Genomic DNA, 20,514 nt, shown 5'->3' with positions numbered 1-20,514 from the left:
TTTTTTTTACATCAGTATATTCTCAGTTCAATAAGTACTTGGCAACTTGGCAACTTCTGACTTTTACAGTCTTTGTAAGTTTCAAGGGTATTCATATGATTTCTATTATTAGAGGAGCACTGTAGATCGACATTTCCAGCACTAAGTGCACTTCTGTGCGCTTACAATGTAATCGTTTTTAATAAAATTATTTTCCAAATTGAAGTTTTAGAGAGCTAGTATTCAAGTAATCAGAGTTTCAAATTACGTAGTGAATTAATGTGCTATAAATTTGCAGTGTTACCTATTTGCATATTAGTTTTATAAGAATGGAAATAATTGACTCTGTAGGCTACTAGAACAAGCAAACCCATATTTTGTTTTAAACTTCTCAACTTTACTCTGCCTCTTTTTTCCTGCTGTGGGTTTTCTCTGGGTGTACCCCTTGTCTCTAATATCTAAATCGTATCTATTTCATCTATTATCTTACCTGAAACCTTTCTTATGTAGGTTTGGGTTGGCTTCTTTTTGTTCTTTTTTTTTTGTTTGGACTTTTTTTACTTTGTTTTAAATGAAACACTTTAAATGTCTTCATTTGCTCTGTAAGTGCTTTGTTAGTTTCTTATTTCCACTTTAACATATGCTCCATAAGTTGAATATCTGTGAGAGAAGATAACCTTGTTTTTCTGAACTTGGTTCTTATTTTTATTATCCTTCTCTTTTAACCCTGTGCAGAGCAATAAGAATATCGTACAAAAATGCCTAAATCTGAATGTAGATTAAATTCAGTTATAATATTGGAAAGTAATAGCAACAATGCTCGTTCACAGCTTTTTTTGCTCTCTATAGTAAATTATCCTACTGTTCATTGTATATTTGTATATGTGGCAGCTTCAGAGCTGTCTCTGCAGCATCCCTGGAATTTTCTCCATGTTGGCCTGTTTCATAAGTCTCTCTCTTTGTTTTTTTTAATTCAATTCTCTGACTTAGCTAAAGTTATATCTTGCTGCAGTAAACCATATAGTTTCACACAATCAGTTCCTATGAAATGAGTGCCATTGAGAGAGGGCTTTTTGTTTCTTCTTATCCAATGTATTACTAGTCATGCTACCATTTTTGTTGTTGTTACTAGTCACAATAACTATTTTCATAAATAATAAAATTTAAAAATGCATCATATGCTTATAATTTTAAGTAACCGGAATATACAATTTCAGATTGTTCAGTGTGGTTCCAGTTGTTGATTAAACCAATTCCAAAATGGCCTTATGGTCTACTCTATTTAGGTAACTGAGCAGTCAGCTTGGTAACTTAATTAAATCCCTTTCTGAATATTTAATATACAAGATCTTCTACATTTTCTTTCAGACATTCTGCTTTTGTTTTTTAAACTATTCCTTGCCTTTCTTTTTTCCTGCTGAATCTTAATTAAAGCAGTCCCCTCTCAGATCTTTCTTTACATCTGAATTTATATTGGAGCACATTTATGAGTTGAGGAATTTATTTGTGTAAGAGAGGTTAGGTACTAGAAGGTAGTGGAACTCAGTAATATTGAAGAGCATTTCAGATTCCTTTAAATAGCTTTTAAAGCAAAAGTCATTTCATACCAAGGTTAAGGTATAATAAAAATAACATCACTACTAAACATCTAGTGCTTTAGAGATGTGTTATACTCCTTTGGAGGACTAGGTCCCAAATAACAGATGACAGTTAAAACATATAAGAAACTGAGATTAAATGTTACTATTTGGTTAAAGTGGATTTTTGTGTTCCTTCTGTCTTGTGTTCTCTGTGCTGGTGCACTGTGTCCAACCATCCTTCCTTCAGTATTTAATTTTAGGGGATATGTATTTTTCCAGTGGTAGCTTAAATAAAGAAGTGCTACGCATTGCGTAATCTGCAATGCATTTGAAAATAACCTGAGAGCTAAATGAAGTTTATTATGCTCTTGATCTTCATGCTGCCCTAATCCTAATTGAATACCTTTTATGGAACATTTACACGTGTTGTTCAAAGGTTTAAACTTCAAATGGCATGTGTGACATTGAAGCTACTTTAAGGAAGTGTCTTGCTCACCTGGTCAAACACCCATTCCTCACTGCATTTTGCCAATTCAATCCATTTTAGATATAACCTCGGGTATGGTGAAAGACCCACCGGACGTCTTGGACAGGCAAAAATGCCTTGACGCTCTGGCTGCTCTACGCCACGCTAAGTGGTTCCAGGTTCGGAACATCATTTTACTTTCTTCTTGTAGCCTTATGAGAGATTAGTTCAGTTGCGATATAAATGTTTAATTGTCTGAAAACACTCAGCGTTGTTCATGCTAATAATACTTACTATTTTTCTGGTCCCTAAATTTAAATGTAGAAAGTTGAGTATGGAGGAACTGCTTTATGCAGTTATTGCTCATTTGACATTTTTTTTTCTGGTCATTGAGAAGGCGATGTTGAAAGTTTGACTCGCTTGGGGTGATCATCTGTTGTATATTTGTTATATATTCCATAAGGCTGCAGAGTAACTTTGCTTTAAATAATGGAATATGTGTTTAAAGCTTTGTGTTTAGATTTAAGACTTTTTCTCCTATTTCTTTAAGTGCATTAAGTGTAGGGAATGAAAGGTGAGAAGCAACTGTTTGGTTTAGTGACTTTGCATTCTGGCAAAGGCACAATAAAGAAACCAAACAGATTCCCTTGACCTTTCAGTCTCTATACCTACTTCTTAGACCTTTACTTTATCCTTTTTATTTCTAATGTAGAAAGATACTGTATTTATTGTTAAAAGTGAACATAGGTCAAAGTGTACAGGGGATCAAGAAATGTTATTCTTGTATAACCTGTGCACTTTGACTTCTACAAGCTTAAATTACTAACCCTGTATAAAATACTGCTGTAAATGGCGGCTCATGGAATAAACTTGTAGAATGATTTGTTTCAGTCTTGTATCTGAGCTTCCATTGAACAGTGGTGTTTTAGTCTTTCAACAAGGCCTATTTGCTGTAGGTGCTGGGATTGATTAATTTGATTTTGTATTGCTCTCAAGGCTAGAGCTAATGGTCTGCAGTCCTGTGTGATTATCATACGTATTCTTCGTGACCTCTGTCAGCGTGTTCCAACTTGGTCTGATTTTCCAAGCTGGGTGAGTAATACTCTTCCTGAATGAGTCTTTTCAACGCACCATGATGCTACAAGTAGAACACTGGAAAGTGTTACTGCAGTTAAGTGTAGACCTCTTCAAGAAGTAGTATGGTTTCTGTACTTGCATTTACAGGGAATATAGAGAGTCCCTCTAAAAACTTAATTTTTTGAAGCTTAGTCATTTGGAGCTGGAGTTTTTCCAAAGGAATTTTCTTGTTCTTTGGAATTCTTTGTGCTTAGCATCCTTTTTCTAGATTTTAGGTGTTGTTTATTTTAACTGTATATAAATAATTTTTTGTTTGTTTATTTTGTTTTGTTTTACAACCTATTGGTGGTTAGAAATTCCTTGGGTTTTACTGAAACTGTTTTAAAGTGATGTCAGCTATGCCCAGATACCTCTGTGATAACAGAAAGGTCACTTTAAAGAACCAATCACAGTAATTCCTATGATTGTTAATGTGACCCGTCTCCAAGATGAAATACCACAGTAGTACTCAGTGGATGTGTCAAAATTAGCATCTTTAATCATTGTCACTTAGAAAAAGATCTCTAGGTTGAAACTGTTTACTTCTGATAATTCCTGCAGATGAGCATTCTTGTAGCATTCCTTTTGCATTGGTTATTTTAAAAGGTGCTCTGCAGGAGCGTAATTTGTTTTCCAGTCTGTGGACCAGCCAAAATGAGTCTGAAATAAAATTTCTGAAATGTATGTAGGTAAACTGACTGTTTGTTTCACAAACCAAATCGTGTTGCATTGTACTGCTTCCCAATATAAACTCAGTTTTGACAAGAAGAGCACTAACATTGTCAAGACAGTTGCAGTGGTTGGCATTCTTTGAATGAGAAAGGTGCTAGACTTGCAGGCAGTTCTATTCAATTAGTTCTGATAGTGTTGATTGTTTCTGGAAAAATGTAGAAAAAGTTACATATGTTTTTTAAGTGTGAATAGTAATATATAGATATCTTTCCAGTTTCTGTGCTACATGTCTGAAAGATACACTGCATAAATACAGCATAAAAAACCTAGAAAATTATGCAACTGTTCTCTTAATTATCACCGTGATGCTAATTTGCCAAAGAATAAAAGCTGGTGTGCCTGCAGAAAAGCACCCTTACATCTGTTGCAACACACATGAAGGTGAAGAACAAGGAATGTTGTTTCTTCTTTGTCACGTTGTCTGTTCTAAGGCACATCTAAAAGGAAGAGAAGTGTGTATGTCAAGCCTAGCTGCATCTTAATTCTCTACAAGAGTGTTCCGTGGTTTTCTGAATCGATTTTTGACAATGCTGGGATGTATTGTCAAAATGTCAGTGATGTGGATCAGCACTGACGTCTGTGTAGTCAGTAACTGTTCTGGCCTATTGGCAAAGTCTTACTGGCAAAGCAGTTACAGAATGAAAAATTGTGATTTTAAATACCTGTAATTTCTGCTGGTCACAGGTGGAATTTCACAGATTGAAGAAACATACGTATTTTTCTGAATACAGAACTTGTCCTGATGCATATGCTAGAAGCCTGTTACAAGTCAATGAGTTCTTCAAAAAGAGCCTAAGTGTTTCTAATAATAGAAAATCTTAGGAAGTTTAAACACAGACATTTGTAGCACCCTCCTTACATACCTAAAAATGAAAACTAAATTGGAAGAATTTTGTCAATTTCTTGCAAGTTAGAAGGAATGACTATTCATGGTTGATTTTCCAGACTTTAAATCCAGGACCTCACGTGCACACGAACACTAGGGCGTTGTCCCGAGCTTTTTGGTTGCAAAACAGATGAATAAATGCAAAACCATTATTTTATTTTTTAATTTACTGATTGTTTTGCTTCATTCCTGAAAACAGCTAAGTTACTGTTGATAGAACTCCAAAGCTCGGTCTTGAGTGATATAGTGGAACTATGGAAATGCCTTGCTCAGGAATTGAAATTTATCAGTTAAATGGAGCTAAAATGGAAAGGAATGAGAACCCTTAAGGAAGAATTGTAATCAACACTGACTATAATTAGTTGCACACATCAGAATATGCATTTAGTCTTAGAAAGTGAAAATAAAAGGCAATGTTTGAAAAAGTGTAAACTCAGAGGAAGGGAAAAAAAGACATTGTTTGAAAATGAGACTTGCAAATGAAGTGGTACTGAAACATCTGTTCAGTGCTGAAAAATCTAAGGAAAGCTATTCCTTACTATTGCAAATCTTTTTAAAAGTTTTCTGTAAAAAAAAAAAAAAAAGGTCTATAATAAAAAGAAGCAATGGAAATAGTCACAGAGGGGAAAAAAAAGACTTTTAAAACAATCATTTAAACAATTTTTGATGTGTAAATTTTTGAAAATCTGTTGATCAGTAAGATTTTTTAAAACTTGTTTAACATCTGAGTTAGTGTTAGCCTATATGCAGAAAAAAAAAATTGCTGTGAACTTCAGTTTTGTTAAGCCACGGAAGTAGTAGCAATTTAGATTAAACTTAAAAAGACTATTATATTTTTGAAGATTTGAGTTTCTGTTTTCTTATAGGAAAAAAAAAAAAAAGGCGTATTCTGTTACTAGATACATTGTGTGCTGTTTATTCATCTGGCTGCCAGGTTTAGATAACCCATCAATTTTCAAACATTCTCAAAAAATGGTTGGACAAGTTGGCTAACTGCATATGTACGTTACTACTGTATATATTTCTAAAAGACTTTTGGGCAATCTGTGATGAGAAGAGGCTTGTCCACATTGGTACTCAGTGTTAATCTTGCACCAGCTTTCCTTCATTCACCTTTATAAAATATGCATAATTTTTCTATTTTAACTGAAATTGTTCTGTGATGTGTAACGTTCTTCAAAATTTCTACATCAAAAGTTGTTGAGTGAACCTGATGAGGTTCAACAAGTCCAAGTGCAAGGTGCTGCCCCTGGGTCAGGGCAGTCCCAGACACGAGCACAGACTGGGAGGAGAACCCACTGAGAGCAGCCCTGCAGAGAAGGACCTGGGGGCTCTGGTGGACAGAAAGCTTGATGTCAGCCAGCAGTGTGTGCTTGCAGGCCAGCAGGCCAACTGCGTCCTGGGCTGCACCAACAGAGGGGTGGGCAGCAGGGGAGGGAGGGGATTGTGCCCCTCTGCTCTGCCCTTGTGAGGCTCCACCTGGAGGAGTGCTGCATCCAGGGCTGGGGCTCCCAGCACAAGAAGGGTGTGGGGCTGTTAGAGCGGGTCCAGGGGAGGGCCATGAAGATGCTCAGAGGGCTCGAGCAGTTGTCCAGTGAAAAAAGGCTGAGAGAGTTGGGGCTGTTCAGCCTAAAGAAGAGAAAGCTCCAGAGTGACCTTATTGCAGCTTTTCAGTACTCAAAAGGGGCTTACAAAAAAGATGGCGACTTTTTGCTCAGTTGGATAATGCCAGGACAAAGGGAATGGCTTTAAACTAGAGAGGGGAGATTAAAATAGAGGTCAGGAGGAAATTCTTCACTCAGAGGGAGGTGAAGCACTGGAACAGGTTGCCCAGATAGGCTGTGGTTGTGCCATCCCTGGAATTGTTCAAGACCAAGTTGGACAAGGCCCTGAGCAACCTGATCTAGTGGGTGGCATCCCTGCCCATGGCAGGGTGGTAGCAACTAGACGATCCTTCCAACGCAAGTCATTCTATGACAAGTTCTGTATAGAACAAGAGTACCAGCTTCTTTGTTTTTTCTGTTTCAACCAGTCTTCTTCATAAGCTGGTTTTCTTATTGTTACAGGCTATGGAGTTGCTTGTAGAAAAAGCAATCAGCAGTGCTACCGGACCACAGAGTCCTGGGGATGCACTTAGAAGAGTTTTTGAGTGTATATCTTCAGGAATCATCCTTAAAGGCAAGTTGAATTTGATCAATGTACTTAATGCTGAATATAAAATATGTAGTCTTGGTCAAAATAAGGTAGAGATGTGCTACTAATAAGCCTAACCATTCTAGGTGGTCCTGGCCTTCTGGACCCTTGTGAAAAAGACCCTTTTGATACACTTGCTGTAATGACAGATCAGCAACGAGAAGATATTACTTCAAGTGCACAGGTAAGGGAAAGTTTATGTAACATTATTAAAAATGAAGGCATTTGTTGTTTGTTTTTGAATGAGGCTATGTGTACATTAATTTTCCTTCCCTATAAGAACATAGTCCAGTTTTTTAGATGATGATTCTGAAGCTAGGCAATGAAAATGTCACAGGAGAGGATGCGAAGCAGTATTGTGTTTTGCACTAAAATAAATGTGACAAGTTTGAAGCACTGCTTTCTATATACATCCATAAGAATGCCCTGTCTACAGCAGTATTCTATTAGATTTAAAATGATGTTGGAACTTAAGATCATATAAATGATTTTTTTTTTAATTTTAATATTTATCCGTTTATAGTAATGACCACTCACGCTTGCAGCTGAATAGCTCACTGACTATGTTAAAGTTGAGATGCTGGACCTTGTACAGAGGCAACAAGTGTGACATGCATATATTAATCACACTGTTGACATTGTGAAAAGGAAAAGGGTGGATAGTGAGAGCTAAGGATGATAGTATCTTACACAGTTTCTTCATTGTTTGACAAAGTACTCATAATTGACATTTATTTCTAACTGACATGCCTTTCTATCCTTTTTGTAGTTTGCATTGAGACTCCTTGCATTCCGTCAGATACACAAAGTTTTAGGAATGGATCCATTACCGCAGATGAATCAACGCTTCAACATCCATAACAATCGTAAAAGGAGAAGGGACAGTGATGGGGTTGATGGATTTGAAGCAGAGGGAAAAAAAGACAAAAAAGATTATGATAACTTTTAAAAAAAGTTTGTCATTTTATTCTAGGATTGAAGGTGATAAAAAGTCCATTTGTTGCCTTGCTTTTACTTCATTCATAATAATGTCTGTTTAAAACATCCCAAACCAACTTGGGAGTTAGATTTGGAAGAAAACAACCTAGCACTTCTGTGAGATTCTGAACATTGTAATGGATGTGTGGTATCAGACAAATTATGGATGGAAAGACTACAAATGGAAACTCTATCATTGGAAAAAAAAATAGTTTGAGGTTTTTACCCTCATTGCATTTTCTTTAAATGTGTTGCTAACTTTAGTAACTTTTCTTTTTTTTTGTTTTTTTTTTGTTTTTATTAACAAGTGCGTTGTCTTATCTTGACTGTATTTAATGCAGCGTTTGTGCTTCTGTTGCTATGTGTATTTTGACATTTTATTTAGAAGTTTTTTTGTTTGCCCTTGACACTAGTTGTATAAGTTACTTTGTGTTAGATAGTATAAGCAGTTCCCCTCCCAATTAATATTTCACAGAACCTTTTTTTTTTTTTGTAAAGTGAGACTGCAGGATTGTGTTTATTTTCCTAAATGTGAAGGGGTTACAACACAGTTATCCTGCCATTTGAGTGCTCAGAATTAAATGTTATTGCCAATCTTGTGGCATTTGTCTTCTTAGTGTGATATAACGGTGTAATTAAGACAAATTTGTGTTAATCTAATCAAGTTTGCCGTTAGTTGTGCATTAGCAGTATAAAAGCTAATATATACAGTATGGTCTTGCAACAGTTTTCAAGGAGCTGCATAATTGATCAAAGTTTTGCATGATGTTCTTGTTTCTAATAGAAGGGCTTTTAAAACTATAATTTTTGATTAAATGCGTAGTTCTTCGTATGATTGACTTTGTGACATAGCAAGGCCAAAAAATAACTTTCTGAATTTCTTTTCTCAACTTATAAGCAGAAGCGGGCATTTCCCATTTGGACAAAGTTAGTCTTTCTTTTCAAACAACTTTGTCAATATGATATTAATGCCTCTCAGACCTTAAAAAATAAATGTTTGTCATATCAGTGCCTGTGAGGTTATTCCTTATAGTTATTCCTGTATAAAATTTCTGTGATTTTTTTTCAATAATTCAAATTTTAAAAGTGAAGTATTACTACGTGAAGGTTATCAAAGAAAAAAACCCAGAAAATTATTTGATGTGGCCATAGTGTATGCTTATGTCTCTTTCAAAAAGCTAAATATAGCAGTGGTGTAAGTAAAGTTACATCATACTGTTGATGTATGCTCTGGTACACAGGTGTGATTTGTTGTCACAGCACTACAGTGAAATACTCAAATAAAAACTAAAATTTATTAAATGACTTAAATTCATTATACACTGGAAACTGAAGTTTCAATTACTCTGTTCAATGTGTATTACGCTTTGTTGCAAACCCATAAAACACACAGATAACATAGACTAACATTCCGGTATCTAATCACTGGCTGTAGGAGAGTATCAGGCATCGCAAATATAATTTGTTGTTTCTGATACCGTTTATTAAAAAAATAATAATAATAACAAAAAAAAACTTTTGTTCCAGTTTGTGGTTGAATTTATCTTTGACCTTTTTAAATAAAATAAGTTTTGGAGTAGGGGGATACTTTCGTCTTGCAACACCCGCTGCTATCAGCATGGGTCTATGGAATGCAAATAAAATATTTCAGAAAATAGATGGAGTCTTAAAGAAAAATGTTAATACAGTGTTCTTCAAGTATCAGAGTGCAATTTTAAAAAGAGTGGGTATTAGTGGTGAGCAAATAAAGAGAAAACATTCTCATTGTAAGAAAGATTTCTTAAATAATTTCAGTATCAGAAATACAGTAATTAGTGTATGCTTTAAAATTCCTGTAAAAAAAAAAAAAAAAAGATTACATTAGTTTCTGTTGTCCGGCCTTGAGGCGTAACTTCCAAGTATGTGCTTGTTCTTAGTCTTTTTTTTTCATTTTTTTAAATTTTAAAAAGGAGGGTGTCTTGCTGCCATGGTGTCTAGTTAGCCATTACTATTTATTTTGAAAGCTACAGGTGCTATTCGTGTGGCTAGTTCAACTCCATACCAAAGTTTCTTTCCTCATAAAGCTAAAACTTGCCTATTCAGGCATGGGACCCTCAACTTTAGGATTAAAAAGGTCAAAGATGTTATTTTGGATTTCCTGTATTTTTGTTCTGCTGGCTTTTATCTCTTAACCAGTTTCTGGATCTTTTGAAATATTGTATACTTAAAGTGATTCCACATTAAATATGAAGCTGTGACCATTATTTTTGCACTGTGTGGTGAAGAGTGAATTTCGGTTTCTTACTGTTTTTCCTGCCCATTTTAATGGGCTGTTTTATCTAGATAACTCCTGGCTCTGGCAAAACTAAGAATGGAAAAACAACAGTTTAAAATGTACAGAGGTAGTTTTGACTTTTAAGTATTACATTGTGTGCTTGGGGAGACAAAACTTCCATTCTCTTTATTTCTATTCTCTGAAGGCTGTAAGCCAAAGAGTTTTCTAGCCAAAAAGGCTACAAATTAAATTTCTTCTAATAGATTATTTTGTAAATCTTCTCAAGAGTTTTTCATTATTTTTTATTCAGTGTGGTATTTCTCAGACCTTTTCAAATAAAACAGATAACAAATCTTTCGGGGGGTGGGGAAGAAATCCAAGAACTGTCATCTGTAGAATAGTGTTACCACAGAGGTTCTCAAAATCAAATAAAAATCAGGCTTAATTCTCTAAGTATCTGTTAATTTGTATTCTCCCATTTTGTACCATTTTCTCATTTGGATTTATGAAAATTGCAATTGTAGATATATATATTCATAGTACTGTGTCCAGTTGTTTGTTGGACTGCTTTCTGATGTTTACCTTCTGCATTTTAAGAAATGCTACCCTAATAATACTTGGCAAGTTTAAAGTTCCTAACAGGGTAGTGTTCATCATTTTTCATGGCTACCAGATTGGCAGCAGGGGATTTTTGTCCTACACAGTGCATACTTTCTCATTTAATGTTGCCTTAACATTCTGGCATTAGGAATGGTTGTCTAATTAATTCAGTTATTTTCTTAAACTGTTTTACAAATCCATGTCTATTAATATTTATTCTGAAGCCAGTGATTAATTAATTGAAGGACAGTTTAAAGCCTGACAGCTTTTAGAGGCTCAGCCTAGCTTAAGTATATTGAAATACATTCTACATCAATCCTATTTGAAGTTGATGTCCTAAAATCTAAAGACACGTAGAAGGTATGAAGAAACATATATTAATTTTTTAAGTTTCCTACATTTGAAAATCTTAAGTTTGCAGAATGGAATAGCTGACAAAAAAAAATAAATCACTTATTCTACAGCAGAAGGTTACTTTATCATTAAAATGGAGACGAAAAGTCTTCTTTCTACATGAGTCATAAACCTTGCTCCTTGCATAAGCCTTTTCTCTTTCCTCTTCTGCATACTGTGTCATGTTTACATCAATTGTATGCATATGATTAGGAAGCTCTGTCCAGAATATGAGATACCTTTGTCACAGATTTAACTGCAGGCATATTTTTAGATTTATCAGTAATTTGCTAGTTGTGCAAGTTAACGGTTTGCTATTAAGACAGGAAGCTGAGCTGTATTGCTGACAATGCAAGTCAGAATGTTATGAGAGAGGTTAAGATGCCCAAGGACATGGGTTTAGTGCCATTTTATGTGCTCCTGGGTATGTGGTGCTGCAAAAGGGGGCAGGTTTTGCAGAAGTCTGACTGTATCAGCCAGCCCTGTATGTATATTTCAGTATGTGACATCTAAAATGGCATTGTTTAGCTATGTATTGCACCATGTATTCATTTCCATGACAGAAGAGTGTTGGTATTTTTACCTTTTTAGAGTTTGTGCCAGCGTGGTCCAGAGCATTGCCAGTATAGTCACATGAAACAGCTACACTGAGGATAATCATTGAGAAAGCACTGGCATTAGCAATGTTGTGTGCTTGCCACAGAAGGAGGGGAAGGAGGGGAAGCTCAAATGCCTGTGATAATTAAGTATCATCCCAATTTCTCCCAGTAGTGATGATCATTTTTTAAGCATCTGTTATGTGATTTACTTCTGTCCAAGGTTTTAAGAATATGTAGGAATCATAGTCTACAGCTCCCTCACAAGGGGAGCAGAAGGGCAAGCGCTGAGCTCTGCTCTCTGGGGACAGTGACAGGACCCGAGGGAACGGCACGGAGCTGGGACAGGGGAGGGTCAGGCTGGGGGTTAGGGAAAGGTTCTGCACCCAGAGGGTGGTCGGGCATTGGGACAGGCTCCCCAGGGCAGTGGTCACGGTACTGAGCCTTCTGGAGCTCAAGAAGCACTTGGACAATGCTCTCAGATGTATGGTCTGATTTTTGGATGGTCCTGTGTGCAGCCAGGAGGGTTCCTTCCAACTTGAGATATTCTGTGATTCTATGAATCATTTACTTGACATTTTTCTCTTCCAAGCTATTTTAGTATCTTTTTTTTTTAAAAAAAAAAAAAAAAAACATAGCTAACTTGGTTGGATTGTGTTCTTACTGCTTAAATGGAGTAAGAAAGTTGCTCTGCCAGCACATAAGGGACTAATTGTTTCTAATCATTTACAAAAAAACATTTATCACCCATTTAAATATTTAACCTGTACAAATGGGCACATGAATTTTCCTGTTTCTCACATTGAGCAATCAGCTTTCTGTGGCCACGTCTCAAGAATGTCATCCAACAGTCTTTTTACAGTCCCAAGTGTATTGTTTCTGATAACGTAGCTTATTTCAGGTTCATTATAATTTTGGTGCCCTTTTGCAGAAACAAGGATGTACACGTTTTAGCACGAAAGATAAGCAGGATTTTAATAATTATGAGAAGAAAGGGAAAAGAAACTGAGTAAAACAGAATCAGAACAGAACTCGTTACATGGGTCCAATTGAAAAACTAAAATGAGGAAGGCTCTTTGCTGGAGAACTACCGATGAAAGCTAAATGAAAAATTGAAGAAAAGTGATGTCATAAAACAGGTGACTACAAATATAAATAGTGCAGGAACATGAGAAAGGCTCTGTCTCAGAGAGCAGGGCCAGTGCAGTATGTGAGTTGCCACCCATGCCAACCTCTGCAGTGCTCCACTAAAGCATAGAAGACAAAAAGTGCTAGGTTATTGAGGAGGGTGAGACTGAAGTGGTTTAAGCTAGTCACCGCTCACGTGCTAGGGGGTAAAAAGGAAAGGGAAGATGAAGAGAGGGTGCTGAGCTTCCGTATGCATCCATCTTAGCAGGCAAAGCTGTCCGTCTGGCATTCATGCCGTGTTCTGCTACGTTTGAATGAAGGAGAGTCTGTGAGTAGTGCTTAAAAAAAAAAAAAAAAGAAAAAGAAAACAACAACAACAAAAAAGTGCAATTTTGTGCAGGAAATTAACTGCCTCAGCTGGGCCGATGCGTGAAACGTGTCCGTGTGCTCTGAGCAGCAGAGAGCGCTCTTGTCGTTAGCAGCAGCTGCCCTCTGGAAGAGGACAGTTAATTCTCACATCGCTGTGACAAGCACGAGGCAAAAACCGTGATATTTCAGCTACTCTGGTGTTCCTCTCTATTGATAAAGGGTGTACTTCAATAATAATAATAATAATAATAATAATAATAATAATAATAAAAGCCCAAACCACCCTCGACACATCACAGTTGCCATGGCAGCAAGATCCAATATAAAATCACTGCTAGTGCATAAGAGATCGGTGGTTGGAAGCCCAGGAAGGACTGTCTCATGAATAAATTAGAAGCTAATACTTTCTGGGGTAAAGGAATGAAACATTTTAGCGAGTAGGTTTGAGAGCAGAGAGATTCAGTTTGTTCAGAGTCACTGTGGGGCTGCAAAGAAATGAGCTCTAGAAGTTCTCCCAGGTAAAGATTCACACTGAGAAAGAGGTTATAGAGGAAGGCTTGAGAAAATGTGTCAGAAGAATCTGTCTTTCAAGTCATTGGGAACAGGAAGAGAGGCATTTTAGATGTAATTCCTGTATGAGGAGACAGCATATTTTTGCATTCTTGCAGCCATTTCTCAAGAAATATCTTGCAGCTGTGTTTGTTGTCTGCCTCTCGTGCTGTCAGGGGTGAATTCAGGATAATGGATTCAGGATAAGCATTCCTCATGTGGCAGTGGTAAATCATAAACCAGGACTCTGGATGCCTCAGCTGATGTTCCCAGTATGCTCTCCATTATATCCAAAGGCGTAAGATGTGCCAGTTTACAAGCTGCACAACTGATTCAGAACTCGTATGGCAAGAGCTGCCAGAGCAGAAGTGTTTCCTAAAGAGCAGCAAAGCAAAATGAGAAAGCAAACCTGAGTGCCATGGGCTTGGAACAAAGCCCTCAGAATAAACTTCCACACATCCCCTGTGCTTTTTTTTTTCCCTGGGGACTGTTCCCTGGGGAACAGTCCCTCTACAAATGTCACCCATGCATTAGGGAAAAAAAAAAAATTAAAATAAATAAATAAATAAATAAAAACACTAATTTCCCTGGCAAAATGTTCTGGAAGTGCAGGCGAGTGCTGAAGTCCCCAAGACGAACAGCCAGATTTCCAGATACCCATCTGACATCCAAGTGCACCAAACCCAGTGCAGGCATCACCACAAACATGTTTTAACTCTAGAAAGTTTGGTCAAGAAACTTTCCACATGCCTAGAAATGAAAACAACCTTAATGCCAGAGAAAAGTGTTCTAGTAAATGGAAGACAGTTGCTAACACGGAAGAATATAGGGTGTTAGCAGATTTCTTTTACAACATCTGCTTCTTTTACAATAGTTTGCTCCTTCAAAGATTCATTTTCCTAGCAATATAAAAGTTTACCTTACTTAGACAAAGGTCATTGTGGAGTCAGGGACAAAAATGGGAAGCTAGATCCAGCCCCTAGACTCACATTTGTGTTTTACCATTAGTTTCTGCTAAATGACACATAGCTTTCCTTAATGGCTGAGTTTATGCTTTTTTCTTAAATTATCCATGCTGGCATTTTTAGTTACAGCAACTATATGGGAACTGGGGATGACAGCAGGAGCGTTGGGCTGGATGGCTTCTGTCAATACCCAAGATCCGTGATTACTGTGAGTCACACATGCATTTTTCATTAGGAAATCAAAGCCAAGAGAATGTCAAGGGCTTAGTAGGCAAATAAAACACAGGTTTTTCTTCAGTCATGCACTACATACAATTTTTACTGATAAAGTAGAAGACGGAAGATACAGGACATTGCTACCACAAGCTTCAACTCTGTATCAGCTTTGCAAAGAGAAGAGGCTGCTGTCTAGAGCAAACACTGAATATTTCTCCTTACCGGTGAGCTGGAACCTGCCTGTCCTGTCCTGTCTGACTCAGATGCCGGACGGTTCTCTCTGACTTCTCCCAGAGCGAGACCACTCATCGCCAGCAGGAAGAGTCCTGCCAGGAACAGCTATTTAGCTAGATGGACCACATTCTCACCTGGTGATGGATAGCTAGAAATCTTCCCCAGGAACTTTCTGTCTGCATTGTATTTGGAGAAGTTACTTGGGCAGAAAGAACCTGGGCTGCCTGGTAACTCCAGCAAGGGCTCCTTGGCAGCTTCTTCCACCACCCAGCTCAGGGACTGGCATCCAGACCGGGAGCTGAATGTTTCTTTCCTTACCTGGGGTTCATTCCAAGGCAGAAGAACAGATTGAGGCTCTTTGATGCTAGCAGAACTGTATCTACATTTATCTTCCTGGTTTTCTTACAATCCTTAGCAGGTCCCTCTGCCTGCAGGTTGAGAAAAAACGACGTTGGGAGGTGAGCCCTGATGTAACTGCCTCACATCCAGTCCTGGCATAGGCTTTCTCCTGGTGAGGGTGGGCCTTGGCTCACCCTTCATGCATGGTTAGAGAGAAGGCTGCAGCTTGATGCAATTTGGAATCAGAGCCTTTGGAGAATAAAACAAAGAGGTACACCACACAAAGATGACTCAGCGTGCCCAGCTAATTGTGTTTGCTTTCAGGAGAGCTAAAAAAAGGTGGAGAACTTCCCTAGCTCCTGTGGTTTTTGTTTCTGATGCACGTGCTTCCTCGGGTGATTAGAGATATCAGTTACTTCCTCTTCTCCCACTTAAAGCTAAGAAAAAAAGGTGGTTCTGCTAATAGAAGTGAAGTACTTTGTTCCCTCAATTTTCACAGCTCTCATAGCAATAGTTTGCTTTCTATTCTCAAGTTTAAAACATGAAATTCCCAAGTATGTCTCCATGACTCCAGTAAACACTCTGCTTCAGGGTGTGTTCTCAGCAGTGAATGCCTCCATCCTACTCTTCATTACGTTGTTAATGAAGTCTTGCATTCATGTTTTGGCAGATGAACCCCAAATGGCACGCAAACCTTCCTGCTCACTGATGGGAGGATCTCGTGGCATCTCTCTACTGCCTTTTAATACCTGGCTTGACACTTGACCAGGGCTTAAAAATCTCAGTTTCTTCAATGGGTTCTGGAAGGCCCTTGTAGAGCAAAAATCTTCTGTAACCAGGGGATGGACACAAAATTGTAATGGCCCTCATCACTAGGGCTGAAGCTACTGCTGTTTCCCATCTGAGTCATGATGAATGGCCATGCGGGACCTCCTAGCAGTTTCACTTCAGAAGTTACAATGCATCTCTTCAGCCACCTTCAGAGAGGAACTGGGCACATCCTGCCCCAGGGCTGAGTCACAGGATGGTGCAGGAGGTGTAGCAGGAGGGCTCTGCCAAGGAAAGCTGCTACAGAGCTGCTTTACCTTTACTGGGGGAATTTTTTTCCATGGTCTGCACACACTGTCACCCCTCAGACACGCACACACAACCCCCCCCCCCCCCCCCCCGCCCCCCCCCCCCAGAGAAACTGGGGTCAGTGGAGAAAGCAAGTGCAACATTTTTTTTTTTTTTTAAAAAAAAAAAAAGACAGCCTTACACAATCTCTGACCATGTATGTAGTACATAAGAGTAAAAACAAGAGCTCTAAGCACTACTTTGAAGTACATTGTGAAGGTGCCAGACTGTGAAGGAAGAAATCTGAAGCAAGTTTGGAAACTAACTCCCAAAGGACATCTGAGAGCACCTGCAGATGAAAAGTGTCAATCCAGCACTAAACCATTGTCTTAGAGTCTCCTTTCATCTGCTTCTTACTTTCATAAAACTGTCTCAATTTATATAAAGCTAAGACTTTTAATATGAAATTTTCTTAACCTGTGTAAAGCAGAGACAGCTGCTGGTTGTCTATGGGCAGACTGATTTGCTGACCTTTACCCACAGGACATGGCAGTACATTTCTCATTTACATTTTTTTTTTTTTCTTCTGGTAGTTTCCAGTAATCTGATAACCAGTTTAGGCTTAAGTCTTCTACACTTCTTGCATTCTGCTTTCAACTACTTCAGTGTAGCCTCGTACCTTTTAATACAATAAGCTATGGGTTATTTAATTCACCAATACAAATAGGGAGTATCAGACCTACCCTGGCTGATCCCTGGATACTCAGAGTAAATGCAACACTTTTTGGGATACCTCCTAAGCACTCATGGCCATCTGTGATGCTCTGGGGAGTATCAGCCCAATTATACTCTAGAAATATCCAGATTTCTACGCCTAAGGGCAATTTCTCTGGTAATGCCCAGACAGGAGTAAAACAAGGAAAGTCTTACAATTCTGTCTGGGTAGCTTTTCTGGAAAAAAAAAAAAAAAAAAAAAAAAAAAAAAGGATCAGGAAACTTTCACCAATAGGAGCTTTGTCTTTGTGAATTTCTCTTTCCAGCTGCCACTTCAAAATCTTTATGTGTGTCACCACTGGAAGTGCATTTTCTGGAAGCAGTCTCCAGACCTGGATCCAGCCCTGGTGAGGGCTCCAAGGGGCAGCACAGCCACAGAGTCCTGCCAGTGATTTCCCACCCCGGAACAGAAGCTCTGCATTCCTCTGTGCTTTTTCAGGTCTACAGTAGGGCAGAACATCGCTCTGTTTTCTTCAAAATAAGGAAATAGGGAGCAGAGATTCAGAGGTAGTCATTCAAGTCTACTCAACACTCAGGAATGGATATTACCTGCCCAACCTAGAAAGTCTGTGGGGAACAGGGAGGAGCTCTGTGTCTCCGTGAATGTGCATGAAAAGTGGGTCCCAGGCTGGGTTCCTCTCTGAATGTCCTTCTTTGGAGTCCTGAAAAATGACAGCAAGGCATTTCTGCCATCACAAACAATTCAATTAATAGATCTTTGACTTGACTCCAGATCCGATTTGGCAGGAGAAGAACATTCAGATCCTTCCCAAGAGAGGACATGTCTCCCAGCAAAAGTGTTGCCACAACACCAGTTTTAAATACCCAGAGGCTACTAACTCAGGCTGCGGGTGGGCTTGGCTCACAGATCAGCAGAAAGGCTGAAATGTGGCATAAAGCCGTATTCAGTGATCTTTGCCAACTGCGCTCCAGCCAGTGCCTGGGATAATGCCTTATCCAGGCTGTGTGGGACCCACAGAGCCAAGGCAACCCTGACAAGGAGGGAAGAAAACAGGAGACACAATTTGTTGTAGCTCAGAAGATCTCTGAAAGAGAACTGACAGGAAAGCTGCAGATGGCTCCGTTGTGGCTCCACTCCATCAGCTGCTCCACCGATCCCTGGGCACAGCTGGGAATTCGGCCCGAGGAATTACTCAAATTCATGGCATGTAAGTTTTTTAAACAAAGTAATCTCTGTCCATGGGAAGAGCGGAGCTGGTCTGTGAGTTTCCCTCCTGTAGACGGCCTTAGAGGTAAATACTGCGATTATATTTTTAGAAGGAATGCAAAATATCAGGGGCAGGTTTAAAAAAAAAAAAAAAAAAAAAAAAGATAAAATGAGGGCAATGAAATACCAGATGTTCCTCACCCTCTGTGGACAAGCTAGAATTTGACTCTTTATGAAGTTTTACTCACCCATATTTGCATAACTGTCATTGACATGCATCCAAATTTGAATGACGGGATTTGATATGCTCACTTTTATCTTAACATGGACTGAAAGTTGGTGGAAGCATGGAATGAGACTTGCAATTTGGGAGTTACATGGGATGACGGACAGCAAGAATACATCACCCCAGGAACTGGCTTTGGCTTTTGTGAACACTCCGCATGGATCCTGTGGATTATGAGGGAGAAAGGGAGAAGACTGTGCACAGAGGTCCTTGGGCGGAGGTGAAAGGGAATGGAGCCCCTGGTGTCCTGTAGTTTGTTGGGGTGCTGTGACTTTGGCTGGCAGCTGGACTTTCTATATATATATGCACTTTTCCTGAGGGAAGTTACCTTGCCTGCCTTAGCAGCTTTGTTTATTCCATTCTGAAAACATGAAAACCCTCACCAATATCAGCGGGATATAAATCTGCCCCTCAAATTACTGGAAAAGGGCTTCAAATCTCTTCTGCAGTGGGTTCAGCCCAGCAGAGTGGAGTCCTGGGGAGCAAGCCCCCAGACAGAGCACCCCTGATCGCCCCCATCCTCCTCTTCCAAGCATCCCCTGCTTATTATCTGGGGGGTGGACAGGGGGCTGCGGGGTTGTTTGGCTGATGTAAAATAGCGACCACGTTCCGATTTTTTGGATGCAGGGCTTCTTTGATGAGATGTTGAAGAACGAATTCCCATGTGCTCTGTGGGAATTAAAGCTCCTTTTGCACTTTCCATGCAAGTTAAGACTCTGGCCCAGTGTCAAAACATCCCTTCCATGTGTGCTGCTTTTTGCTTTAGGCTGCTGTAAAGTCAGGCAGCGCTTGGAGGTAACCCTTATTTGTACTATATATATATATATATATAATATTATCCCCTTTCTTCTCATGTATCCTGGTTTTTCCCTCCCCCTGGACTCACACCAACCCGTGTAATTTCACGGGCCACGCAGCCGAGCGCAGATGCAGCGCAGCGGAATGGGGTGGGAGCAGCTGTGGGGAGAAACACCACAGCGTGGGGTGACGCAGCAGGGCAGCCCCCGTTGTGAAACTGCTGATGAAACCTAGCCTCCGAGTTTTTCTGGGGTTTGCGGCGGTTTTTTATTCATTCACTCATTTATTTATTTTTAGGCAGAAGGCGGTTAAATCCAAACTCGTTCTTTGCGCCTGGGCTGAAGCAAGGGGAATTAATTTCCTTCTGAATTGCAAGTCACTACATTTTAGCTCTATAAACACTGTCTCAGGACTGCCTGCACTTCTTTTCCCTTTACTTTTTGTACGCCCGGGTTTGGGGTAGATAAAGCGAAGTACTACAGCCAGCGCAGTGGGAGGAAATGAGACGTGCTTCTCGTTAATATTTTAGATGTGTTTTTTATTATTATTATTATTATTATTTTCAAATATAACCTTTCGATGCCCACGTCCTACACCTAGCGACACTTGTAAAGCATGCTTTATTTTGGGAAGATAATAAAAATAAAAAATTTCCATAAAGTCTACCCCGCATGCAAATCGCCGCCTGGGCAGCTGTTGTTTCCGCGGCGGGGCAGCCCGCCCCGCCCACGCACGGCACCTCAGCCTCCACCAGCACCCGAGCAGCCGGGGGTTAATTAGCAGCGTTAATTACCCCCTGCGCAAAGGCGGCGCCGACGCGGGGCTTCAGCAATAGGAGGAGGGCGCGCCTGTGACTGAT

The 20,514-nt window shown here is 39.2% G+C and overlaps 1 protein-coding gene across 3 annotated transcripts in view; it reads left to right on the top strand.

The window, feature by feature from the left end:
• ZFR (zinc finger RNA binding protein) overlaps positions 1-10,173 on the top strand; it is a 40,621-nt gene extending 30,448 nt beyond the window's left edge. For 2 of the 3 annotated variants that reach the window (XM_035309680.1, XM_035309679.1), the window contains exons 16-20: positions 2,107-2,204; positions 3,022-3,117; positions 6,826-6,937; positions 7,039-7,136; positions 7,722-10,173. In XM_035309680.1, coding sequence (XP_035165571.1) covers positions 2,107-2,204; positions 3,022-3,117; positions 6,826-6,937; positions 7,039-7,136; positions 7,722-7,901 — 584 coding nt within the window. In that variant the 3' untranslated portion in view covers positions 7,902-10,173. Of the gene's footprint in view, positions 1-2,106; positions 2,205-3,021; positions 3,118-6,825; positions 6,938-7,038; positions 7,137-7,721 lie in introns of those variants that run through there. The other variant, XR_004746091.1, reaches the window with a different exon arrangement.
• Positions 10,174-20,514: the final 10,341 nt, after the last annotated feature.

The sequence above is a fragment of the Oxyura jamaicensis genome, chromosome Z (assembly GCF_011077185.1).
Source record: "Oxyura jamaicensis isolate SHBP4307 breed ruddy duck chromosome Z, BPBGC_Ojam_1.0, whole genome shotgun sequence".
NCBI lineage: Eukaryota > Metazoa > Chordata > Aves > Anseriformes > Anatidae > Oxyura > Oxyura jamaicensis.
The sequence above is the reverse complement of the archived record's forward strand: the minus strand, read 5'-3'. Positions and strand labels throughout refer to the sequence as shown.